This window comes from Lolium perenne, chromosome 6 (genome assembly GCF_019359855.2).
Source record: "Lolium perenne isolate Kyuss_39 chromosome 6, Kyuss_2.0, whole genome shotgun sequence".
Classification (NCBI taxonomy): domain Eukaryota; kingdom Viridiplantae; phylum Streptophyta; class Magnoliopsida; order Poales; family Poaceae; genus Lolium; species Lolium perenne.
This window is the reverse complement of record NC_067249.2, coordinates 216,766,173-216,793,169: the sequence shown is the minus strand read 5'-3', so window position 1 is coordinate 216,793,169 and position 26,997 is coordinate 216,766,173. Positions and strand designations below refer to the sequence as shown.

General features: G+C 46.0%; 2 protein-coding genes across 10 annotated transcripts; one reads left to right on the top strand and one right to left on the bottom strand.

Moving 5' to 3' along the window:
- Positions 1-7,349: 7,349 nt before the first annotated feature.
- LOC127306111 (ATPase GET3B) lies at positions 7,350-10,623 on the top strand. The gene is made up of 10 exons (XM_051336720.2): positions 7,350-7,760; positions 7,849-7,911; positions 8,243-8,353; positions 8,486-8,560; positions 8,859-8,927; positions 9,009-9,074; positions 9,632-9,706; positions 9,796-9,894; positions 9,978-10,112; positions 10,224-10,623. Exons 1-10 carry the CDS (start codon positions 7,407-7,409, stop codon positions 10,359-10,361), a joined length of 1,185 nt encoding a protein of 394 aa, XP_051192680.1. The 5' UTR covers positions 7,350-7,406; the 3' UTR covers positions 10,362-10,623.
- A 681-nt stretch (positions 10,624-11,304) lies between these two features.
- On the bottom strand, positions 11,305-18,691 carry LOC127306109 (pentatricopeptide repeat-containing protein At1g71490). Of its 9 annotated transcripts, none has more exons than XM_071822874.1 (8): positions 16,234-18,691; positions 16,092-16,149; positions 14,587-15,231; positions 14,376-14,448; positions 12,842-12,912; positions 12,557-12,739; positions 11,951-12,440; positions 11,305-11,862 (listed from the first exon to the last, which is right to left on the bottom strand). In XM_071822874.1, exon 1 carries the CDS (start codon positions 18,602-18,604, stop codon positions 16,505-16,507), a length of 2,100 nt encoding a protein of 699 aa, XP_071678975.1. In that variant the 5' UTR covers positions 18,605-18,691; the 3' UTR covers positions 11,305-11,862; positions 11,951-12,440; positions 12,557-12,739; positions 12,842-12,912; positions 14,376-14,448; positions 14,587-15,231; positions 16,092-16,149; positions 16,234-16,504. The 9 variants fall into 9 exon arrangements, with proteins under 9 accessions (XP_071678975.1, XP_051192673.1, XP_051192671.1 ...); XM_051336713.2 differs by having other exon boundaries at positions 11,305-12,440; positions 14,587-14,832; positions 14,907-15,231; XM_051336711.2 differs by having other exon boundaries at positions 11,305-12,440.
- Between the last annotated feature and the right edge of the window lie 8,306 nt (positions 18,692-26,997).

Genomic DNA, 26,997 nt, shown 5'->3' with positions numbered 1-26,997 from the left:
GGCGCTCTTGCGAGAGGCGTCCACTGGCGAAGCACGACTCCTTGGAGCCCTTGCTACTGCCGCCGCCAGCTCCGAGATAACCTGCTCGCCTTGCATATTGTCGCCAGCTAGCTTGGAGGCCACTTTCGAGTCATCGGTGAATTCAAGTTGGGTGGCGACCGCAGCCAAGCTCGGGCTACGGACTTTGGAGGGACGGACATTGTTACTCTTGCTATGCCTTTCCTTCTCCCTGAGCTTGTCAGCGTCGGCCTCCACCAGGATCGGTTCTTCCCAACCAATCTCCCTCTTGTCCTCCTCAGATAGAGAAGCGGCTTTACCCGGTGTCACATAGTTCTGGCCAGTGGCAGCCCCACCCCCTGGGGTGTAGAGTTCCGAGATAGAGAGCGAGATCGGGGGTCGTTGTCACTCTCGTTGGCAGATTCCTCTTCAGTGTGCGTAGAAGGCAGTGAGGCCCAAGCGACGATTTTCACCACCAAGGGGAAAATGTCATCATCCTTAGTGAGATTTGAGCCATATTGGGAAAACACCGTCTTCGAAAGAGCAGACAGAAGCTCCTCCTTATCAGCACACGGCGACGACTGCCACATCGGGACCGACTTTCTGCTCGCCCCCGTTCCTTTGCCCTAGTTCTTTAGTGCTTGGCTCTAAGGCTCTTTGCTTGCATGGCGTCCCCGATGCCCGTCCCACCGGTATCCATCTGAATTAGCAGCATCCTATTCTTCCTCATCCATTGGCTTGTGTGAGGGTGGGGGAGAGGGCGCCCATTTCGCCGCCTCGGCCCCTTCTTTGACAACACGGACATGAAAACCTTGCATGTTGATGAACAACATAAAAGACTCTGGTAACTGAACTGGAACCCTACATCCCATCGTCATACGCACTGGACTTGCGTCATTGGTCAGAGACAGCTCGTCCACCGAGAGAGGCCTACCCAACTCCCTGGCGCCCACTAGGAGACGATCAGAGTAAAGGAAGGGTGGGGGAACACCGTAGAGCTTGACGGGAGTTTCCACCAATTGTTCCACCAACGCGTGGTCAGCAGTGTTGGACATGACTAGCGCGTGGCATTGGCTGACAGGCAGCTTGATACCACGCCCACGGATCACATCTAAAGTCTATCTTTGGAGGGGAAGACAAGAGAGAAATTCGTGGTGGAAATCTTCTGGACTTGCTAGTCCCATTCTTCCTCCACCAAGTCCTTGAAATCCGCATCCACCTGTTCTGCAGAGAGGTCCCCGGGCTCGATGCAGACGATAGCTGAGTTTGCCGATGGCTTCTGCAACTCTTCATCCGCTACTTCGCAACAGTAGAAGCCCCGGCCGTCCCCACCGAAACCTGCCCATAATGGCTCTAGCAGCTTGGAGAAGATGGAACACATGGCTGAGAGGTGTCCCTCTTTCTTGCAGTTGACACAGAACGGATTTACAGTACAATCCACTAGCATATGACCCGGTTGGCCGCATTTGTAGCATATGATGCGCGTGGCGTCGCCCCCTAACGAATCGCCACCACTGTCTCCAAGCCGCCCGACTGAGCCCCAGGTTGTTCCGCCCCGGGCGGGTTCCGTGATGTCCTGTTGCGGCGAGAGCCCACTCCCCTTCTTGAATCGCGCCCTCGCACATTCAGAGGAAGGGGAGGAGGCAGCTGTTGGTCGTGGTCGTACCTCTCCTCTTCTCTATGCCGCGACGGGGCACCATCCCAAGCACGTTGCTACCAGCGATGCTCCTCCTGCTCCCTGTCCAGCCTTTGACGCAGGTCTTGGTCCCGACGACGCGCGCCGCCATCGGAGATCCTCATAGGGCCTCTTCCTAGGGTTGCCCCCCACGCTAGTTGCGCTCCATCGCCGCGAAGGAGAGCTCGTCGGAGCTAGGGTTGGGGAGGGAGCGGAGGGTCTTGGCTTTGCGGTGGAAACGCGAAATGTCGCGAGTGCTGGCTGGGAACCCTAAAGATGGATCTAGGGTTCCAGCTCGCAGCCAAAGCCACTTATTTACTGGCGGCGTTGGGGTAGAAGCGGAAGAAGCGAACCCTAAGGCCTAAATTCCATCCTGCGTCATCGAACTTTGCCCCGGGGACACATGTCGCGCATCTGACCCTTGTTGTGAAACGGCACCCAATGGCCCAGCCCGATGCGGCCCACCCGCACCCAAACCATCAACCGGCCTATTTGTTGCCTGGCCCAGTGTCACCTCCGAGCCCAACAACACAGACGTGGGCATGGCAGGAAACCCTAGCGGAGACCTCGTCCCTTCCCTGGACGGCGGCGCGCCACTCGCCGCCATGGATACCGGCACCTCACCGATCCAGATGAACGGAGGAAGATCCCCACGACCCAAGCCAAGTGCACCCTCAGATCCGCCCGTCGGCAATGAGGCGAAGTCCGTTGGGCAAAGCACAAAAGACCCCGTCTGCGCGGGCGCCGGCATCGGAGCTAGCAGAGACGCCTGCATAATGAGCTCACCACCATTCGCGAGTTGCGTGTCGACCAGAGAGAGCTGCGCATGGGAGAGGAAGTCGTCGAGCGAGGCCGACCCTAGATCCGTCGGCACGGGCACTCCCTCGTCCCAGTCAGAGACGCCCTCGTCTCCGCTGCCACGGGCGAGCAACTCGAAGCGGTTCCCTCGGACGGCCACACCCAGATCCCTCCGGATCCGTTTCCCAGCTCTGCGGTGAGCGACGCGGCGGCGCTAGGCCGGCGAGCTCCCTGCTCCTCGCGGCGGCTCGCCCTCGTCGCCAGCGCGCTAGGAGCGTCACGCTGTCAGACACATCTCTCCATTAGTTTGTGAGTATTGTCTCATTATCAACCTCGACCTCTTTACGAAAGTGTCTACAAAGTTGGAGGACACGGCGAAGTACCTAACCTTGGCAGCTATGTTCAGGTCAGGTCACGACTCAGGTGTACCATCCGATGTCCGCTAGGTTCGCTGTGTGTTGACACCTGAGAAACATTGTTAGCTTGAGATTATCAACATCCATCTGCTCATCAAATCGCCTGACTTTTCGTAGATTATTATAAACCTTGGCACACTGTTGCTCACATAAGCCCGTAGGTGTGCTCTCATGGGCTCATGGCTAGCCGTGAAAGGTTCTATGGCCAGCCAGACGCACGCACTGATAGATATTTGCTCTTGTACCTGCTTTGTTTTTAGACAAAAGATGACCTTCAAGGACATTCTTCTTCATGCAGACTGCTGCTATTTTATTTTGCACACCCTTGCATCAGCTGCATGAGATATTTTCGTGGCTTTGGTACAGGACACAAGGACAGTACCTGAACAATAGTGCCAGATAGCTATCAAAATGTCCAAACTATTGTTCCTACTAAATATGAACAGATTCGGATTAGTATACACGCTATGGGCCTCCCTGGAGCACTTTACACATGGCTCTTAATTTTATTCAGGGTGTTGTCATGCTCTCTTTTACATGAAAACGAGCTGTTGTCATGCTCATACATAACTTGCGTGCAAACATTATCGCATTAGCCAATGTACAGCAGCCAGAAGCCAAGGGAGGTCGCTGCCGAGGATTAAACCAAATTATCTTGGGAGAATCATCTACCAGCTGACTAAAACTAGCCTCCCCCGACCAGAAAGAATCGACATTAACACTTGTTTTCTGGGCAAAGAAACTTTCAGAGCTCAGATGACACCGAACGCGTGAGTTATTACAGTTAGACGACGAAGGCGCGATCAATCAGTCTGCCGGTAATTTCGTCTCTTCCCTTGTCCGAACGGGAAGCAAGTGGATCTAGTGGCCGTGTGTACACAGAGCGATTAAGGAACGGCGAACCTGGCGCTCGATCGCCGTTGGCCGGGACGATGGCTAGCGGATGCGTGTGGCGTTGGGAATGGCGTCACCGGCCCGTCGATGTGAGCCATGATTTGATTCGCGAGACGAGGGTTTGTGGCCTAGCTTGTAGAATGGTGTCATTTGCATTTGGTTGATTCGGAGAATGGGTGCCTTGATCCCGTTTGTTGTGTAGGGTTGCTGTGCGCCTGGACATAGGATCATAGCCTCAAGGGATCACGAGTAGGGTGTAGTGTGATCCCACCTTTTTTCGATATAGGGTAAAACCCCGACCTCTGCATCCAAAGGATGCACGCAGCTTTTATGGGATCCCACCTAAATCTCACTTGTAGTATATTTTAAACTAGAAAAGGCAAAATACACTAAAAGTAAGATTCCACCGGGATCCCACCTTGACACCATAATCACGAGGCCACCGAGGTTGCTGGTGTGCATGGTCGATATCTAGTGAAGGTTAGGAAGATTCATGTGTGAGTGTGACTATCTATTTTTCTGTTGCCTACTTACACTTGTTGTCTTGTTGGCCTTGCTTGTTGCCCGGATAGAGTCGAGGAAGCAAATGGAGATTTATTTTTAGCAAAATAGTCCAACTTTGATACTCATCCATTCTAAATTAGTTGTTGCGGCGACAACTAATTTGGAAAGGAGGGAGTAATTAGGGGATATTTGGTTTCCGGCCACATTTTGCCAAGACTAAGTTTGGCAAGTGTGGTAGCCACAAAAATGTGGTTGAGAATTTAGAAGCCGCAAAGTACGATAAAAGTTGGCAAGAAATTCACTCACCGTGGGCCATATAGATAGTAAAGCATGGCTGCTGTAAAATGTGGCAAAAATCAAACACATACCAAAATGTCAAACTTCGGCTTGGCAAAGTATGGTTTGAAACCAAACACCCTGTAACAACTTAAATCATATTAAAACTCAAACACACAGGAACAATCATCACTCATAAAACTAGAAGTTACACAGGAGACCTTCAAAGTCATCGTCTCTACCTCCTCTTTTTGCACCACCCGGAGACCAATCCCATAGTTTCTACAAGGTCACTAGAGTCGCCTGTCCAAATAGGTGATAACCTAAGATCATTGAACACATTGTGCCTAAAGATAGAACCATGCAACGCAGATCACCGAAACTTTGATTAATTCCTAGCCGTATTATTTGAGAAGAACTTCATGAGCACAAAGAAAAAATAGTACCAATGGCCGAACAAAACTTGACACTACTATTCAGACACCACAACAAGACTGATCAAAGAACTGGACAACAAATCTACAAATCTAGAGAAGACAATCTCCGGGATAGAAACACAACATGGCTCCTCATAGTCGAGTTGAGCCATACGTTTGGGGTACGTAACTAGCTTGCAGGGTTGGGGAGGATGGGGTAACAAAAAAAGGATTTAGACCCACCATTTTCGAGTGTCTACGTGGGCCATCTACTAAGGGATAGCTCAAGGTTTACTCCTTGATCGGTGGGGTGGGGTGGGAGTGGGGGTGCAGGTTTGACCATACTAAGCTACGCTAATGACAGAATAAGGATAGAACCATGGAACTCTTATTCTAGATGATGATACATCATGAAGAATATATTTTTTCGCAGAGAAAAAAGAATACTATTTTTTAAAGCAAACTAAACTTGCATATGTGGATGGTAGAATGGAGTTTCCTGCATCCTAGAGCTAGATCATCCACATGAGACGAGGTTGGCATATGCCAAGGACAATGGGAGAAACATGCTTTAATGGTGGCTATATTTTCTACCTCTATGTTTTCTTTGCTCTTAAAAATGGAAGATGAGACCTTTTTAGGGAGAAGATGGACATGTAAAAGCACTAATCTTAGACATTAACAGCAGATCTCACCAACATGGTGTTGTCTATGATATTCTTCTTCATTTTGTCAAAAGGTGTATTACACAAGATCGATTATTATAGATCGAGATTGTTTTGGCAAGGGGATAGAGAGAAAAAGAAATATCGACTGGTCAAGTGGTCTGTTGTATGCCTACCTAGAGTTATGGGTGGGCTAGGGGTTCATGACCTTGAGGTCAAAAACTCGGTCTTATTAGGTAAGTGGGTTAACAAGCTTCTAACCGAAGACGGCGTATGACAGACCATTGTTAGAAGAAAGTACATTGGCAAGAAAGCATTATCCAAATCCTTTGGGAACCGGGAGACTCGCATTTCTGGGCTAGCCTAATGGAAACGAATAAATTTTTCTTCAAATATGGTACTTTCAATATTAAGGATGAATCGCAGATACGGTTCTGGGAGGATTTCTGGTTAGGGAATAAATCTATCTCTGAACAATATCCGGTGTTGTATAGCATTGTTCGTCGCAAAAGTGATACCGTTGCTTTAGTAATGGCAGCCTCACCTCCGGCAGTGATGTTTAGACGAGACTTAAATCGGTCCGAGATTTCTTGCATGGAATGCCTTACAGCTTTGTTTGGAATCCATTCAATTGTCCCAAGGGTATGATGAATTTCGTTGGAACTTACACTCCAATGGAAAGTTATCTTTAAGTTCATTGTACAATGCAATCATACAACCGGAAATACCAGTTGATAAGAACAAGAAGATTTGGAAGATGAAAATACCGCTTAAAATTAATATTTTTGGCTGGTATTTGCGTCGAGGGGTAATCCTAACCAAAGATAATCTTGTGAAACGCAATTGGCATGGGAGTACGTAGTGTGTTTTCTGCCATCACAACGAGACGATTAAACACTCGTTTTCCCAATGCCGCTTTGCCAGATTTGTATGGCCATGCATCCAAGTAGCTTCTGATCTGTATCCCCCGACTAGTGTGGCCAATATCTTCGGTAATTGGCTTCATGGTATTGACCATAGATTTAGAACGTTTATTAGGTTGGGAGCGCTTGCCATTATATGGTCGCTATGGCTCTGCAGAAATTTTTAATGATAAAAATTGTTCTCTCTTGCAGGTTATCTACAGATGTACCGCTACTCTCCGTTCGTGGTATGCGCTGCAAAACGCGGAGAACCGCGATCTTTTTACGGAGGTATGTACACGGTTGGAGGATACGGCGAGAGATACCTTTTTCCTACATGGGTGGCAGCATAATGTAAGGATTGGACCTCCGCTTTCATCCTAGGCGTCTTACAGTGCTCGTGTCTGATATGTAATTCGCTTTTTTATTTTCATTTTAGAATTTTGTGATATTTGAACGGTTGTGTGCATTTTAGCAATGCAGAGGTTGGGTGTAATTGCTTATTCAAAATAATAAAAGGTTCATTATCAAAAAAATTAACAGCAGATCTGGTTTGAGCTGGGTTGGGCCCATACCACGAGTAGGCCGAACGGTTAAGTTTGTATCGGCCGGCTGACTTCAAAAAGACTAGAAAGGAAACCACGGCCTGGAATGTTTCGTGGGCGAGCTGCAGGCCAGAAATGTGGCCGCGCTCACTCGTGGTGCGTACCAAGAGGCTGGGCCAGTTGGGCTGCCTTGCTGCGACAGAGCGGCGTGGCAGCGGGAGGCGCCGCCCGCTGCTCCTCCGCGCCGTCGTCGTCGTCACCCGTCAGAAAATCACAAGCCAAACCCGAACAAACCCATCTCCCCCCTCATCCGCCACGATGCTCGCCACCGCCTCCCCGCGCCTCCACGCCGCGGCGCGCCGCCTCTCCCTGGCGGCGGCCCCCGCGGGGGCCCTGCCCGCACTGCGGCTCCCGCGCAGCCGCCCCGTCCGCTACGTCTCCCTGCGCCTGCGCGCGTCCGCGTCCGCGGCCACCCCGTCGGCCAAGGAGGACCTCGGGTTCGAGGAGATGGCGGCCCGCACCACGCGGCGCTACTACATGCTCGGGGGCAAGGGGGGCGTCGGCAAGACGAGCTGCGCGGCGTCGCTCGCCGTGCGCTTCGCCAACAGCGGCCACCCCACCCTCGTCGTCTCCACCGACCCCGCGCACTCCCTCAGCGATTCGTTCGCACAGGTCGGGTCGACTACCCCCTCCCTTCAACACCCCCAGCGAGTTCGTTCTTGTGATGTGTGGTGACATTGCTACTGCCTGCTTGTCTTAGGATTTGACTGGAGGCGCTCTCGCGCCTGTGGAAGGCACTGATTCACCACTGTTTGCACTTGAGGTGAGTTACATTGGTATGCCTAACAGAGAAACTGCTCTATGCGACACCCCTATCTTGATAAACTGTAATGATTTGTACTGTGAGGCTCTGATCTTGTAGCCAACTACTGTCGTTAATCTACTTCCCAGTGTTTGCAATTTTGATACTCTTTCAATTTTGATAACTTGGAAACATCTATGGTTAAATTGAGAAAATATTCAGATATCACATGGATTAATTCTGTGGAACAACAAGTAGTGGGGGTTTGGTTTAATCATGTATCCAATTTATCCTAGAAATGTGATTGCTATGGATAGTGCTTGAATGTGGCATTTTTGCAATTTTGACGCAGATAAATCCTGAGAAGTCTCGTGAAGAGTTTCGGACAATAAATCAAAAGAATGGAGGGAGCGGGGTAAAAGATTTCATGGACGGCATGGGCCTAGGGATTCTTGCTGACCAGGTACATGCCCATATTTTTGCTACCAATACATCCATGGTCCATTCTCTGTTCAGCCATCATTCTCTTGTTCGTAAGTAGCCTGAATTTCTTTGTCCATCTTCGGATTTATTATTGTCATCTTATTAAATACAGCTTGGGGAGTTAAAACTGGGGGAGCTATTGGACACACCACCACCAGGACTGGATGAGGCAATAGCAATTTCTAAGGTAAAAAAGAGATGACTTTGGGCTTTATTTTCTTTCCTCGCAAAGCATATGGCCCAGGGTTCCGTCATTGAAATAAGTAACAGAGCAAGAGTTCAGGTCTTCCAGCAAACAAAAAACTAAAGAAAACACAGCAGACATAAGATCCACAGACCAAAGCACCAGGAACAAAGCTAGGCCCACACAATCCTTTTTACTAAATGTACGGGGGAACACATATGTCTTTGAGCTTGTACTCGCCCTAGTTCATCTGATTCTTCCACTTCTAACCTGTGATTTCCTATCTGTATGTCACACCCAGGTTATACAATTCCTCGAAGCACCAGAATATAGCATGTTTAGCCGCATTGTATTTGACACGGCTCCTACGGTAATGACCATATCTCTGTGAATCAGAACGTAACTCTCCACAATCACCTTATTGTGTATGATTTGCTTCACCCATTGGCAGGGCCATACACTTCGGTTACTATCCTTGCCAGACTTCTTGGATGCATCAATTGGGAAGATCTTGAAGGTAGTTTATCTTTATTAGTGTCCTGAGCTATCATGTTAAGATGTAAGGACCACGCAAGCATGCTATAGATTAAATCAGGGAAAGAAGAAAAAATTACTTACTTTGCATTACCCTACTTGTTTGCAGTATCACTTCTGTTAGTTCGCTGGATAGATAGATTAGGAACTAATGCATTTCTGCTGCTGTAGCCTTCATCCATTTCGTGCTTGTTTGTGCAATTTCAGAGTTTCTGCTAATCTGTGGAATTGGAAGGGTGCATATCCTGTTGTATATTCATCTAGTCATTATGCTGTTTCAGTCTATTTATATGGTGTTCCTTGAAGTCTAATTTTTTGTCAGTGGCGTTTAATTTGACCTCACAAACCTCCCGTTCACCTGTCTAAATATCATGATTATTAGGTTTTTAAGAATGCATTTTGCCTATTCCATCCGGTTTCTCTGAAATTTAGGAGCAACTGGTATTTTACTGGAATGTTTCCTTCAAAACTCATTACAATAACTAGATGTTCCATCTAGCTGAGGCCTTTCATACTGATTTAGCTTCGTCTGTCGTCCAGCTTAGGAGCAAAATTGCTTCAGCAACATCAGCTATTAAATCAGTTTTTGGACAAGAAGTTCAACAGCAGGATGCAGTAAGTTCCTTCTGCAGTTCCTCTGGAACATATTTTTTTCTTCACCAGCTAGGTGTTCAAAACTTTGAACTCATCTTCTACCTCTCAAGGCGAACAAATTGGAGCAACTCAGAGAAAGGATGGTCAAGGTGCGGGAGCTTTTTCGTGACACAGAGTCAACTGAATTTATTATAGTGACAATTCCAACGGTAAATTTAATCTCACTTCCCCCAGCCGCTTCTGTATGTATATGTCTCGTTCTAATGGTTAGCCCCTTTGTTGCTCTTGTCAGGTCATGGCGATCAGTGAATCAGGAAGGTTACATTCTTCATTGCAAAAAGAAAGTGTTCCAGTAAGAAGACTCATCGTCAACCAAGTTCTACCACCTTCATCATCAGATTGTAAATTTTGTGCTATAAAAAGAAAGGTACGACAGCCACTGTTCTGATAAATAATAATTTCAAATAATGATCTGCTTATTCTAGAAAGTAGAAACAACCAATGCACAAGGGCAACTTATGCATCTTGTTTCATGCAGGATCAAGCGCGTGCTTTGGATATGATAAAGAATGATCCAGAGTTGATGGAGTTGCATGTAATGCAAGCACCTCTTGTGGACATGGAAATCAGAGGTGTTCCTGCTCTCAAGTTTTTGGGTGATATAGTGTGGAAGTAACCTTAGTTTGCGGAAAGTAGGATAACTTCAGGGAAACTACTGGGGTGATACGATGTTAACTTTTTTACACCGTTAAACCGTCGATCCAATCCAAGAAACAGCATGAGCAGATCTGCAGAGCTACTGGATAGATTGCAGCTTAGCAGATGCACATGTACTAATCTGAGTAAATAACATCAAATCGGAGGATTTTGCTGAGCTAGCATCTGTGATTTGCTCTACTGACAGTAATATAGGATTGAAAAGGAAGGTGCTTCGATCACTTCTTATGTTCTTAAGTTGCGTAATTTGGCATGAAAGAAATGCACGCGTCTTTGGCCTTGTTTCCGCTCCTCTGCTGATTGTGCTTCAAAGAACTTAAAAACACGCCGCGGATTGGTTTCCTGTCTGAGCAAAGCATTGGGGAATCATCGTTCTGGAACAATTGTTTTTTTGTTTTATTTTCCTTATTTTAGCCTTGTGCGACCTGTAGCGAGCCTTCTTCTTATGCCTGATAAATGGGGAAATAGTCTTCCCGTATTTCAAAATACAGATGAATCCCATGTTTCTCACGACAACTTGATGTGTAAAATGTACTGGTGATCGTAAACTTGACATTGGTGCGATAACTTGTAGAAGGTGAATTCGACGGAAGGGGCTTCACCTTTTCCAAAAAAAGAAGGTGAATTCAACGTGCTGAACTTGGACAAATGGTGTATGTTCTGTCCAGATTGGCTAGCAAAAGACCTATTTGATTCAAAGAGTTTTTATACAGGAGTTTTGGATGATTAGTTTCCTTAAAAGAATCATACATTGGTTGTATGTTACTTCCTCTGTTCCAAATTAATTGACTAACATTTGTATAGATTCATATAATTGACTAATTAATTTGGAATGGAGGAAGTAATATTTTCCTACACTATACTTAGAATTTTTCATCCGCTCAAACCTTCTGGAAAGAATGTAATAAAAAAACTTTGTATAAACACAATTAATTTTAGCGACATGGATCCTGCCTTTTTTCCATTCCTATGATTTTGAAATCGTTTTTGCGAGATTATGCCAAAGGCATACCATAGCTTTATGGAAGATAGAAACTATTTACAAGAGTCGAAACCACTTTGTGAACAAAGGGATGAGCAACACACCCACCTAAACTCTAAAACTAGCTACTCAGTGCATAGTTTCTCCCTCCGACACCTGTGCTAACCCAGCTACTGAGCTTCTCCAGGATGTGGTCAGTCAACAGTCAGCACATGGGGATTGCATTGCCTCATGGGGTTATTGAACACTCTTGCGTTGCGTTGTTTCCAAAGCGACCAGCCAGTTAGCATCACCAGGGCTGCAGAACATCAAAGAGTTTCTGCTCCTTTTTGAAGCTCACCCTCACCGTCAGCCACCGTTCCTCAAAGTGTCAGTGCTCTCCGGGACAGCAGCAGTTATGTTCCTCAAAATGGCAGTGCTCTCCAGGATGAGCGTTTGCATCTTTTTTGCGGGGTATGACTGTATGAGCGTTTACATCCTGATGATGCACACAAACAAAAATGTTACTGTATATGCGGATATCAATAGAGGCCAGAAGAGGCAGTGTATCGTTAGGAAAACATTGCCTTCAAACATTAATCATGTCCAAGAGCATGGTCAGTCCAACCAGTAAATGCCAATTAATCATATGTCCCTTAGGAAGCCAAATGGCCCATATATTCAGGAAGCAGGATGCACACACACCGAAGTTGCTGAATCCAACCCGCAAAGGACTGATCATGTATTTTCATCTTTGAAAGAGCCAAGTTCAACCAATGAGACAGCACCTTCAGCAAAGAGGCGATGAACTTGTGTCGTCATTACCACTTACTAGATATGTTAAGTGAAGGAAATATATCTGGTTTTCACACTGGAAAAGTACGAAGCAATGTTTGAGACACCAAAATCTCTTCATCACTCTATCGAATTCAGTCAATTCAATAAAAACGCCTTCCAACGCCAAAGCCTCTTCTCAAATCCCAATCTTCCGCAATAATGAATTGTTAAAATTTATAGATACACCTTCTTTCCGTTCTTTAAACTGCTCTGTGCAATTTTACCTTACATAATTCCTCCCTGTAATAGTGGGATGAACAATGAGTGATTATTCTTAAGGTGGAAAATCAAAGCAAAGGTGCATTTGCCTTGCGATCTACCATAAATAATGAGTAATTCCTCCCTGTAATATGTACCTGGCAATCTACCATGAAGAAACCTAGTTCATATGTAACCTTTCCAATTTCTCGGTTTCTGTTTTCCCAGATTCGACCTAAATGCACAAGGAGTTTCCAGTGATGTGTCTGCATTGAGCCTTCGACACATATTTTAGCAGGGCTGTTGGCATTGCTGGCACAGTTGAATAGAATGAAACTAACCTGGATGAGAAAAGGCAGGATAGATCGGATGCAAATATACTGAAATCAAGAAGTATGTACGAACAGAGAAATTAGGGATATAAAATTGCCTAGTAAACTAACCAGGTCTTCATTTTCATACGAAGTGATCTTGGCCATTCACTTCGATTTCCTAGTCAGCTACTGGTAAAAACCTATGGGCACATGAGAAAAATGTGTGAGGTTGGTTTTTTCGTCTGTCTCTGTGCTCACTCACTTACTGAAAGGAGACTAAAATGATAGCCTGTACAACAGCAGCATGAGCATAGTGGTGTTTTCGCTGTCTGTCTAATCTCTGTAGTCTCTATTCGAAGACAAAGACCACAGCATACACAGTACCGATGAGTGTGTGTATATACGGTTGTATGCATGAGGGGCCTAGGGGTAAATAATTTAGTTAAATAATGAGGCAGAGAGTGTACCAATTTGAGGTATGCTGGTACTACCACATACTTATGCTCTTCTAGTTTGTTTGCAGTAAGAAATACTCAGTGATTTGTAGACTTGTAGTAGATGAGCAAACAAGTACTTGTATGTAAGTGTACTGTATATATAAATTTCATGGCGGTAGCTAGCTATCTAAGTACTGACGAAAGTAAATTGCAATCAGTTCTTATACAGATGAAAATGGGAAGGTTTATAAAGATCAAATATAAAGGAAGACCACAAATAATAGGCGGATAGCTGTGAGAATGGGCATTCAGGATAAGGAGAAAGGGTAAGCGAATGTAAGCTTGGGGGATATGCATGTGACACAGATACCAGAGCACCAAAATTGGTTGGGCTTAGAAAAGGAATAACATGAAGATGCAAGTTTGACTTTTTATGTTTATTAGACGAACAACCAGATGAACTCCTTGGATGACTTGAGACAATTCATGAGTATAGTTGCTTTCATTTTCTGGGCTATACAATAAGCTTAATTTCATTGTCTCATTCAGTCACCAAAAGCTGTCAAAAACTGTATCTTTATTGAATTGCCAGCCCCGTGGCTAGTTTCATACAGATTTGAAGCTTAATGATTTCCATGATCTCTACGATTACATAAATTAATGTAACATACTTTCTTCATGAAGGTCATAGCAATACAAAATTATTCTTAGCAGCAAAGACTCATGAGCATGCAACTCCTGGTTCCTCTTATTTACTTGGGATGCCTTGACAACATCAGAGGTCAACATAAGACCCAAATAAGTTTCGAACTATTATTAATCAGCCTAAGATCGACACGGTTCAGGTATGCATGCACAATCTCAAGCTAAGTGCACAAGTAAGATAACAACCTCACCGATAACAGTGCACAGTTTACTGGAATTAGGTTAAATAGTTGAAGTATGAAACTACAAACTGGCCAATTCTAATTTAATATTACTGTAAGACAATAATTGGAAGCATAACTTGCATCAATTAACTTTTGCTTAACTATGAGCCATCTCACATCCTCCATATACAACCCTCAGAAGTCTACCAGAAAGCTGGCACAATTTTGCAAGATGGCATACACGCATTTCTCCCACAAACTCAATTTCAACAGCTAAACCGCTGCAATCAGAGCATCACAGCAACCAATTCGCACGAAAACAGGAGGGGATTGGCTGAGGGAGGGGAAAGGGAGCACCTTGTGCGACTGCCCGTCTGTGTGGAGCTCCTTGCCACATGCCCCCACCCTGAGCGCTTACAGTGCCACGTCCCTGCAGGGACCATGGAGACGATATGAGCATGGGGATCTATCGGATCGACCAGGGAAAAAAAATAGAGAAATCACAAGAAGAAAATGGCAGCTTCAAAAAGTAAGAATATAAATCAGGAAAAAAAATGAAGAGCATCACCTCATGCAATGTAGGAACCGGCAAAATCAGGGTACGGCAGAGATGGCAGACGCGGCGGACACGGAGCACAGCCGAGCAAGATGCCCGCAGTCGACTCAAGCAGATGTGGAACAGAGAAGCAGAGGAAGACACAAGGGGTCAGGTCCCCGATGCCACATCAGACCGCCGGAGCAGCTCATCTGCATCCTGGTACCGCTCGAAGCCACCAGAGCAGCTCCTCCACGTCCTGGTGCCGCTCGAGACCACCTAGAGGTGATGGGGAAGCGTACAGATCTGGGCATGGTTGAGTAAACTGGGAGCGCGTTGCTGAATCTACGGACCTCCTCGCTTCTCAGCTCGAACCACACCCAAGAGGCCCAATGAGACACGGTACCACAGGTGCCAGTGCCACAGCCAAAGCTGCCGAGGGGGCAGGGCGCGAGCTAGTGCATGACTCGCTGAGGCGGTGCAGAAGCTCAGGGAGGACCAGAGAGGCGTCCTGAGAGGACAGACGATGGAGACAGCTAGGCCAGGCATCAAGCACCCTGGCAGTGGTGCCTCTGCAAGGGCAACCCAAACAATACGGAAGTGGAGGTGACATGAACGCAATGAAGGCGGTTCGTCACTGCGAATGCGAAGAAGATAGCAGCCACGAACATGTTTTCCCTGCATGCAAACGGCATGTTGATGCATACGCAAACTCATCGCGGCGAATCCCACAGACATAGGGCCCCAACAACGGTAAACAAGGGAAGCAGCCAGAGCTCTTTATTTCTAGGGAGTGTATGGTTTCGAAGGATAACCAGGATAGTAAATCTCAAACAAATATTACAATATTATATAGACCAAGATTACAGACTCGTCACTCCAATATCAAAAGACTATGCAACCATGAAAATGTTGCGACAACGTGGGATGAGTATATTACAAGCTTGTGTTACTAAGAAACTAAACTCGTAGCTAGGAGAATAAATGCAATCCACTATGTAATAGTCTTAGTAAGTTCTGTGAAGGCTTGATCCTTGCTATGTCTAGTTAGTTACGAGGAATTCCATTTCAAGGGGGAGCACATGTCCCCACCACCATTTACAAAAAAAAAAACATACAGTACTATATATTTATGTAAAATGCAAAATATTATATTAAATTCGTTCCTGATATCAACATAGAGAATAAGAAGTGGACAGACTTAATACATAACTGCATATATAAGTTTGTCTGGTTGTCTTTTTTATTCATGATATCAGGGACAAATCTGATGCTGCAAATTAGCATGTTTACAAAATTCTATCTGCACTAGTACATCCATGAAGTTGTTACTATTCTGAACTTTATATCATCAATTTCTAATGGGAATGCGGGGTCCAACAAACAACTGTCCATGCAAAATGCTATAGGCTTAAATAGCCGATAAAGAGCATAACAAATTAATCAATACATCCTTGCAAAAATTTCATCCTTCTGATGTCATCAAGGCTTAAATCAAACAGGAGGACAAAAGGTGATGCACAGGGAGAAAATATTACCATCCTTTAGAAAGCCTTCTCTTTTCATGAGCAAATGCTGGGAACTGGTGAACGTCGCCTGAAAACAATTCACAATTAAGTCTTGACCAGAAGGTGCCAATAACGCCATGGATGCAAATTCATGTGTGCTGTGAAACAATACCTGAGAAGCATCACTTGCCAAGAGAAATGAGACTTGTACACAATGGACATAGGCACAGTGCTTTCCGCAGGCCAACGCAGCACACATGGATCAGTTTGAAACACATCTTGTTCAGTAGTCCATCTTCTAGCACCTACCTCGAGGAGACTATTTATAAATATATGTCTGCCTCTTTGTGTTATCACCTCTATGCTTTATTGTGTGATCTCAATATCGAGTTGATTCATGAACTGTGGTTTACATGAAAGAGCATAGTGGCCCTATCCTATGACTACTGGTTTTGATCTGTGAGTACCTCTACTATGTCAAGATCGCTACAATTACTGACATTCCTCATTTGTTCTGATAGTTCATCCAAAATCTCATAGATCTCTGGTGCTAGAGGGTTTGATCTATCTCCAACCAAAAAGGGGGTGAACCCATTACCAAGATCAGCCCATGCCAACCCAGGTGCTTTTGTGACACCTAAGTCACGCATCAGTTTCCTGACTGTTGCTAGCTCATCCCAGCAACCCGCAGCTGCATACATGTTAGCAATAAGAACATAGTGACCGGCATTCTCTGTCCTCATCTCCAACAGCCTCCTAGCTGCCCTTTCACCAACTTTTATGTTGCCTCTCTCGTGGCAAGCCCCGACTAATGCTGCCCACATCGTGGATGTTGAAGGGAAAAAGCTGTCATTGAGCATTCCTTCTGCCTTCTCTATTAGTCCAGAACGTGCATATAAATCAACCATGCAAGAATAATGCTCCATCTGAGGCTTTATACCATATGAACTGGTCATCTTATCGAAAAGCTCTTCTCCTTCCGTCACAAGTCCAGAGTGGCTACACGCAGTGAGTACAGTAACCATGCTTATGTGATCGGGCCTGATCCCGCTATCAACCATCTGGTAAAAAATCTGCAGCGCAACTGATCCTTTCCCCTGCATCCCGTACCCTGCTATCATCGAAGTGTAGGATATCATATCACGGTCATCCATGGTATCGAAGACATTTTGTGCTACCAAGAGCCTCCCTGATTTGGAGTACATGTCAATAAGAGAGTTCCACAACAAGCGGTAGCCTTTGAAACCATGCTTGACGATGTGGGCGTGGAGCTCCTGCCCATGCTGCAGATTGGCAACACGGGCGCAGAGGGCTAGATACGTGACGACAGTAACATAATTAGGCTGTACACCTCCGCATACCATCTCGCGGAAAAGCTTGGAAGCCTCTTCGGCATCATCGGACAACGCAAAGCTGGCTATCATTGTGTTCCATGTTACCACGCCTTTACAACCCAGCATTTCGAACAGCCTGCGAGCAGAGTCCATATGCTTGCACCTGGCATACATGGTGATCAGCGCATTGCCTACGCTCTCGACCGTGTCGCAGCGCATGCGGATTGCTAACCCATGGATCTCCTTGCCCAGCCTCAGCCAGCCAACCCGTGAGCAGGCATTGAGCCCGATCACGATTGTCACGAAATCCACCTCTGCGCCGCCGTTTACCATCTCCCGGATCAGCTCAACCGCTGCCCTGTGGTCGCGCGTCTTGACGTATACCCCAGCAATCGTGTTCCATGTCACTGAATGTGGCACCTCCGCCGAGGCGTCTGCTCGCATCCGTTGGAACAGGTCAAGTGCTTGCCGCGATTGGCCAGCCGCCACATACCCGGAGATGATCGTGTTCCATGACACCGCGTCCTTGTGTGGCATTCCATCGAACACGGTGCGTGCGGCAACGAGGTCCCCGCACTTGGCGTACATCGAGACCAGCGCGTTCTGGAAAAACAAGTGCCCGTCCATCCCGCCCGCCGCGCCGTGCTGGTGCACCGCCCGCCCCAGCGCGAGGTCCCCGGCCTCGGCGCAGGCACGGAGGACGGAAGGGTAGGTGAAGGCGTCCGGGAGAACGGCGTGATTGGACATTTGTTGGTAGGCGGCGAGGGCCTGGCGCGGGAGGCCGTGGCGGAGGCAGGCGGAGATGAGGATGTTGTAGGCGAGGGGGTAGGTGGACTCGGCGGCCAGGCGGGAGGCGTAGGGGAGCAGGGAGGGGTGGGAGGAGTAGAGGGAGAGGAGACGGGGGGCAAGGTCGGGGTGGCGAGAGAGGCCGAGGGAGAGGGAGAGTCCATGGAGCTGGGCGCCGACGCGGAGGTGGGGGCGGTGGAGGTGGAGGAGAGAAGCGATGGGGCGGAGGAGGAAGTGGGAAGACGAAGGGAGGCGGTGGCGGAGGCGGGAGAAAGCGAGGAGAGGAACGGGGAGGAGGCGGGCAGCTGCGGGGGAGGAGAGGGAGGCGAGGAGGGAGTGGAGAGAGTCGTCGTGGAAGGGTGTGGCAGGCGGCAGGGGAGGCGCCGGCGGGGGCCGTGGTAAGGGCGCCGCCGCGGCGGACATGGATGGATGTTTTCTCCAAGTTCAGTGTGACGAACGGTGCCGATGATGTTCCGCTGTTTTTTTTTTTTGTTTTTGCGAGGAAGATGTTCCGCTGTTTTGGAAGAGCATCTCGCGTCCCCGGAACCGCCGTCCGGTAACACAGCCTGATGAAACCTTTTGGGAAAGCCCTTCTGTTTTAATAAGTCGCGTCTCTTACATAGAAATTTTAAAAAAAAAAGTTAAATTTAACCAGAAAACACTTGAACTTATTTAAGCTTATATATTACAAAATTTTGAATGAAATTCGTTTAAATTCAAATATAAAATAAACTAATGGCGCCTGCGGAGTAGTAGTTCTCGTTGTGCACGACGTCTTGCTTGCCGTGCGGGTCGGCTGGCTTGTCGGTGGGCTCGTTCTTCACCGTTCCGCTAGCCTAGCGTCGCCGTCGTCGCGTGTGAGGTCGACAAGTGGTCTGCCGCTCTCTCGGATGGACATGGCGATCATGTCCTCCATGTTCCCCGCCCATGCACTGTGGTCGTTCACTGAGGACATGTAGGCGTCGTTGTATCCCGGCGTGTCATCGGGGTCATCACTGCTTGCGAAGAGGCGCCGTTGACAGAGGAACGCCATCATCTCGTCCTCTTTCTTCACCTCCGGCTTCGGGACGAGGGGGTGGTGCTACCACGGGTGGCCCGCTGCCGGGGCACCGGCTCGCGGATCGATATACCATCGCAGATGCCACGTCTGCGCTGGAGCATATGCGTCTCGTACTCCTCCTTCACCTCGCGCCTCGGCAAGGGATAGGGAGACGCGGTAGGAGGAGGACGACGGTGTCAAGCGCTCCAGTCCTGGCGACGAAGAGTGGGAGGACGATGAACGCGAGTTCTTCTCCCTCAGAAGCCACCACGATGGCGATGGCGGCAGGGACGGCGGCATCTCTAGCCTCGGGGCGCCGTTACGGATGCCGTTGAGGACAACAGAGATGGTGCGCCCTGGCACGCCCTAGAAACGGACGCGGCCATCCTTGTTCAAGGACGTGAGTGGCCCGATGAGGCCGTCAACGCTGCGTAGCTCTTCCTCGTGGCGCCATGCGAAGAAAACGACCCACAAGGCGTCGTTATCGCTGACGGCCCAAGTGGGGTCTGCACGCTCCTCCGGGCTCAGGCGGCGTTGCTGAGCCTTGATCTCGTCGTGCCACTGATCAGTACATGGCGCGGGTGCAGGCGAGACGCCACTGCTCAGCAAGCACATGCCCGACGGCACACCATAGCGCACCTCGTACAGCGCTCATGCCTCCGCAACGGTGAGGGTGCTGCGTCTGAATCCGTTGGCAACAAGAATTTTAGACATGGCTGGTGTGTGTGGGAGAGGCGCGAATGGTGTGGAATCGCCGAGACGGCATGTGTGCCTTTTATATAGCAGCGGCAGGGCCGGTTGGTCGCAATAACCTCGGCGCGGATGGCCACGCGGCCATGCACGATGAGACGCTTCGCTGCGCCGCCTGAGGAAACTGCATGTCTAGCTGGGAAAGCTGCAGGGCCGTTACGCTGCTTGACCAGAGGTAGGCGACAGGTTAAACCCTGTGTGCATGCATCTGCGTCGCAGACGAGGCTGGCCCGCCACTCGTGACGCGTGTTTTAGTTGCTCTCGGCACCCCCGCAACGTCCCTTGTGTAGAGAGAATGAGCATGGGCACCGGACACCGTAATGGGCCGTGTCGGATGGAAAAGGGTCGAGGGCGGTCAAACGTCCGGCTGATTGATGCATGTAAAATGCATACATGAATTTTGTCCTTTATCATATTTAATTCCCACATATTTGCAACATATATGATGATAATACCATGCTTTACATTGATTTATGGGGATTTACCAATGATCCCCTTTATTTGGTTTATAACTCTGCAGAACATAAAACCCTGTTTTGCGTATTTTTCACTTTCAGAGACCTATACGGATCGAGTCAAATGGACCTATGATTTTTTTAGCATAATTTTTTCATCGGGAAAGGACCCTGGGCCTTGGAAGCTCACCTGGAGAGGCCTGAGGGCTGAAAGAGGCCAGGTGGCGCGCCCATCAAGGGAGGGCGCGACACCCAGGCTCTTTCGGCCGTTGATCATCCGTTTGCCCTGATTCTTTCGCCCACCAACGTATTTTTCCCTAAAAATAACTATATATATGGCTCCGAAGAGTTCTCGAGAGGAGTGCACCGCACAAACAAGAAAACGGAGGCTGCTGCAGAGAAGATTGGAGGGGGAACTCTGGAGGGATCCCCACCTTCTCCAACGTCTTCATCATCACCATGATCAAGGGAGAGTAGTCCACCTCTGGACTACGGTTTTGTGGCAGTAGGTTGACCTATTTCTCTCACGTTCTTCATAGTTCTTAGTGTCATATGAGCTGCATAACATGATTACGGGCATATTTGTAATACTTATGTGATGGATCCTTATTCTATGATATTGTGCTATGAGATCTGATCATATTATGTGTAAGATGTATTGATAGATGCATATTATATGTGTACCCCGTTCTTAAGTATTTGTTCTGATCTAACATCTATGCAAGAGCGTGTGTGGGGTGATGTGTTATTAGATGGAGTAGCATGGTTTTAGTGATTGGATAGTGATAATATGTTCAAGATATATTATGGTTTTGTCTTTTCTTTTGCTACCTCACTAGGGATAAATTGAATGCATGTGCTATTTTTGTCACGTGATAGTAGTGATGATCTTGTTTGTTCAAGGTAGCATATTTGATATTCAAACTTCATGTCAAAGTACTTATGGTTATGCTCTGTTAATTCTTAATACAAGATTGATGAAGTTTCTTTCTTGTTGAGTATAAGAGAGATGTGTCGCATCATCTCTATGTTAGGACGTGATGCCCATATTAATTCTGGTCTTACATATACTATTATTTACACTTTCATATCTCATTGATGAATTGTTATTTGTCCACCACAACATAAAGAGAGAATAGTCAAGTGAACCCAAGAACCCGGTCCACGTTTTATCATAAGAAACACATTTATATTGCTTTTACCTTCTTTTCTATTTGTTGCACTATTTTAATACGAAAATACAAAAATATTTACTTTTCTTATTTGCATTCAACACACCAAAAACAATCAATCTCTTTACAGTGTTTACTTAGTTATTTTATCTAGTCTAGTTTTATTTGCTTTATTTCTACTTGTGTTATTTACTTACGCGGAACCTTGTGGGTTGGAGTTGGGGTCATAATGCATTTATTTTACTTGCAGGATTGCTAGAAGAAGGGAGAAGAGTATACTCTTTGTCCATTTCCCCGAGAGTTCGATATAAACCCTCGAGTCATCCTTGTGGGAAAAATACTCTGCTGATACAACACTCTGCACTTGTAGTCACAACGTATCAAGATCTTTTGGTATTGCACTTGATTGGTATACTTGAGAAATTTGCTAAAGATCTCACTATTAATGTTAATCAAGCTGGTTTTGGTTCCTATATTGCTAACTATGTCATTAAAGAAAAGATTCATAGGTACAATAATGAGGTCATGATACCACCTAAGCTTGGGGATGTGTGGATCCCCAAGATTTAATATCTATTGACAAACAAACACATCATGCCATTCTAGATTTAAGATCTAGTATTTCTATCATATCAAAAGACCTATATGAATTACTTAATCTAAAAAATATGGAAAAAAATGCTCTATTGATTTATCACTTGCTGATGAGTCAACCAAAAATTCTTTAGGCAAATTAAATTATGTAATGGTTAAATTGCATATGACATATGTACATGTTGATTTCATTGTTATGGATATGGGGAGAAATACCTCTAGTCCTATAATCCTTGGAAGACCTTTTCTGAGAACAACAGGAGCTATCATCGACTCTAAAGAAGGGAATGTCATGTTTAAATTCCCTCACAAGAAGTGTATGGAGCACTCTCCAAGGAAGAAGAAGGTAGCATTCATGCTACCACATAATTTCCATGATACTTGAATCAAGTAAGTAAACCTAGCTATATGGCTATAAGGAAAACGCTTTACGGGAGACAACCCGGGATGTTTTTATTTGTGATTTTTATTTGCATGCTTGTTGTAGCATGTTATTTTTCTTTTAAATTACTCTCTGTTTTTTAAATAAAGTATCAAGTTTTTACCCGTTTGGATGTTTAAAGTTGCTAACACAATATGGAGTTGTTGATTTCTGCACTGCACTTTTTGGTGCATGATTTCTGTCTCTTTTTTGGTAGCTCCTAAAATCTTGATAAAATCACAATAGCTGTAACTTTTCGTCCTTTATATGCACGTAAGTTGGCTTAATTTTTTGAGGTGTCTAAGTCGTGCCAAAAATTCAATTTTGTTGCAGCCAAAATTCTAGACAGATTCTGCCTTATTTTGTTAGATCAATTCTTTTGAGTGTCAAAAAGATTTTTACATGGATCTTTTGATATACTAGAATGATTATAAAATTATTTTCTCTCTTTTTCATTAAGATATAATTTTATTCTTGATTAAAATGGCAGCAATCATGATTTCTTTGTACCTCTAACATCACCCCATAGAAAAGAATGGGCAGAAAAAATTATGTTGAAGTTTTTTCACAGGGAATGGCGGAATATCGCACTAAGATGATTCAAGTATGATTAATATAATAAGCTTGGATATTCCAATGATACACCACTGGACTCATTCAAAAACTCCTGGTTTGAGCACCTCTAAACTATGTTTTTTGAGCAACATGAAATTTTCGCAAAAACTTGAAGCATTCTTGTTTTATTTGTGTCTAGTTTTGTTTTGTTTTATGAGAGGACCATCATATTCAGTGTTTATAATGCATATGCATGAGCTAACAGACCAAACTCTTTATCTCTGAATGTTCAAAGTAAAATAAGTTGCATGCTTATAAAAGAAAAGGAGGAATGCCTAAAAGCTGAAATTTATTTTGTGTATTGTATTTCTAGTTTCACATGCTCTATTGAGTGATGATTGGTTATGTGCCTTATTTAGTGCTACTTCTTGCTAGTATACATAGTGTAGGATAACGTAGCATAGAAAACAAAAAATTTCCTACCGCGAACACGAAATCCAAGCCAAGATGCAATCTAGAAGACGGTAGCAACGAGGGGATTGTCGAGTCTCACCCTTGAAGAGATTCCAAAGCCTACAAGATGAGGCTATTGTTGCTGCGGTAGACGTTCACTTGCCGCTTGCAAAAGCGCGTAGAAGATCTTGATCACGGCGCCACGAACGGGCATCACCTCCGTACTCGGTCACACGTTCGGTTGTTGATGAAGACGACGTCCACCTCCCCGTTCCAGCGGGCAGCGGAAGTAGTAGCTCCTCTTGAATCCGACAGCACGACGGCGTGGTGTCGGTGGCAGTGGAGAATCCCGGCGGAGCTTCGCTAAGCGTGCGGGGAAGAAGGAGGAGTGGGGCGGCTAGGGTTTGGGGAGAGGGGGGCGCCGGCCATCTAGGGGTGCGGCCACCTTGTGGTCTTTGGGTGGCCGGCCCCCTCTCCTTGGCCCCTCATTATATAGGTGGAAGCCCCAAGTGTTGGACTACAAGTCTCCGAATAAGACCCGAACCCAAAACCTTCCATGTGATAGGGAAACCTACCCAAGGTGGGAATCCCACTTGGGGTGGGATTCCCCCCTTCCGTGTGGGGGGGGTGGCCGGCCCCCATAGGGGAGTCCACTTGGGACTCCTCCCCCTTAGGGTTGGCCGGCCATGGGAGGTGGAGTCCCTCCGGGACTCTGCCTTCCTTAGTGGTTTCTTCCAGACTTTTCTAGAACCTTCTAGAACCTTCCATAGAACCTTCCGGATCATTTTAAATCACATAAAATGACTTCCTATATATGAATCTTATTCTCCGGACCATTCCGGAACTCCTCGTGTTGTCCGGGATCTCATCCGGGACTTCGAACAAATATTCGAACTCCATTCCATATTCAAGTTCTACCATTTCAACATCCAACTTTAAGTGTGTCACCCTACGGTTCGCGAACTATGCGGACATGGTTGAGTACTCACTCCGACCAATAACCAATAGCGGGATCTGGAGATCCATACTGGCTCCCACATATTCAACGATGACTTAGTGATCGAATGAACCATTCACATACGATACCAATTCCCTTTGTCACGCGATATTTTACTTGTCCGAGGTTTGATCATCGGTATCACTCTATACCTTGTTCAACCTCGTCTCCTGACAAGTACTCTTTACTCGTACCGTGGTATGTGGTCTCTTATGAACTTATTCATATGCTTGCAAGACATTAGACGACATTCCACCGAGAGGGCCCAGAGTATATCTATCCGTCATCGGGATGGACAAATCCCACTATTGATCCATATGCCTCAACTCATACTTTCCGGATACTTAATCCCACCTTTATAACCACCCATTTACGTAGTGGCGTTTGATTTAATCAAAGTACCTTTCCGGCATAAGTGATTTACATGATCTCATGGTCATAAGGACTAGGTAACTATGTATCGAAAGCTTATAGCAAATAACTTAATGACGTGATCTTATGCTATGCTTAATTGGGTGTGTCCATTACATCATTCATATAATGATATAACCTTGTCATTAATAACATCCAATGTTCATGATTATGAAACTAATCATCTATTAATCAACAAGCTAGCTAAGAGGCTTACTAGGGACTCATTTGTTTGTTTACATAACACACATGTATCAATGTTTCGGTTAATACAATTTTAGCATGGTATATAAACATTTATCACAAACATAAAGATATATAATAACCACTTTTATTATTGCCTCTTGGGCATATCTCCAACAGTCTCCCACTTGCACTAGAGTCAATAATCTAGATTACATTGTAAGGTACCTAACACCCATGGCATTCTGGTGTTGGTCATGCTTTGCCCTAGGGAGAGCTTTAGTTAACGGATCTGCTACATTCAGATCAGTGTGTACTTTGCAAATCTTTACTTCTCCATCTTCGATGTACTCGCGAATCAAATGATAACGTAGCTTGATATGCTTCAGCCTCTTGTGTGACCTTGGTTCTTGTGCATTGGCGATGGCACCCATGTTGTCACAGTAGATGACTAGTGGGTCCAATGCACTAGGAACCACACCGAGCTCTACAGTGAACCTCTTCATCCATACCGCTTCTGATGAAGCCTCTGAAGCCGTTATGTACTCCGATTCTGTTGAGGATTTCGCCACCGTGCACTGCTTCGAGCTTGCCCAGCTTACTGCAGCACCATTCAATATAAACACGTACCTGCACCGTGACTTAGAGTCATCGGGATCGTTGTTCCAACTTGCATCGGTGTAACTTGTTACAACGAGCTCTTGGTCACCTCCATAACAAAGAAACATATCCTTAGTTCTTTTCAAGTACTTCAGATATTCTTGACTGCTGTCCGATGTTCCATTCCTGGATCACTTTGATATCTGCTAGTTAAACTAACAGCATGTGCTATATCCGGTCTTGTACATAGCATGGCATACATGATAGAGCCCATCGCCGAGGCATAGGGGATCCGACTCATCCTTTCTCTTTCTTCTGCCGTAGCCGGACCTTGAGTCTTACTCAAGACCTTGCCTGGTAACATAGGTAAGAATCCTTTCTTACTTTCGTCCATTCTAAACTTCTTTAGAATCTTGTCCAGGTATGTACTCTGTGATAGCCCTATTAGACGTCTTGATCTATCTCTATAAATCTTGATGCCTAATATATACGATGCTTCACCAAGGTCTTTCATTGAAAAACTATTATTCAAATAACCCTTTACACTGCTTAATAGTTCTATATCATTCCCAATCAATAATATGTCATCTACATATAATATCAGGAATGCTACAGAGCTCCCACTCACTTTCTTGTAAATACAGGACTCTCCATGACACTGTATAAACCCGAAGTCTTTGATCACCTTATCAAAACGTCGGTTCCAACTTCTCGATGCTTGCTTCAGTCCATAGATTGAACGCTGAAGCTTGCATACTTTGTCAGCATTTTTAGGATCGACAAAACCTTTGGGTTGTACCATATACAACTCTTCCTCAATGTCTCCATTAAGGAACGCCGTTTTGACATCCATCTGCCAAATCTCATAATCGAAAAATGCAGCTATTGCTAACAAAATCCTCACAGATTTTAGCTTCGCTACAGGTGAGAAAGTCTCATCGTAGTCAACACCTTGAATTTGTCGGAAACCCTTTGCGACAAGTCGAGCTTTATAGACAGTAATATTACCATCAGCATCTGTTTTTCTCTTGAAGATCCATTTATTCTCGACAGCCTTTCGGCTATCAGGTAAGTCTGCCAAAGTCCATACTTTGTTATCATACATGGATCCCATTTCGGATTTCATGGCTTCTTGCCATTTGTTGGAATCTGGGCTCATCGTCGGTTCTTCATACGTCGCAGGGTC

Coding starts and splice junctions, on each gene's coding strand:
- LOC127306111 (XM_051336720.2), top strand. CDS start 7,407: ATGCTCGCCACCGCCTCCCCGCGCCTCCACGCCGCGGCGCGCCGCCTC. Junction 8,354..8,485: donor TAGGGATTCTTGCTGACCAG/GTACATGCCCAT, acceptor TATTAAATACAG/CTTGGGGAGTTAAAACTGGG. Junction 9,895..9,977: donor TTATAGTGACAATTCCAACG/GTAAATTTAATC, acceptor TGCTCTTGTCAG/GTCATGGCGATCAGTGAATC.
- LOC127306109 (XM_051336711.2), bottom strand. CDS start 18,604: ATGTCCGCCGCGGCGGCGCCCTTACCACGGCCCCCGCCGGCGCCTCCC.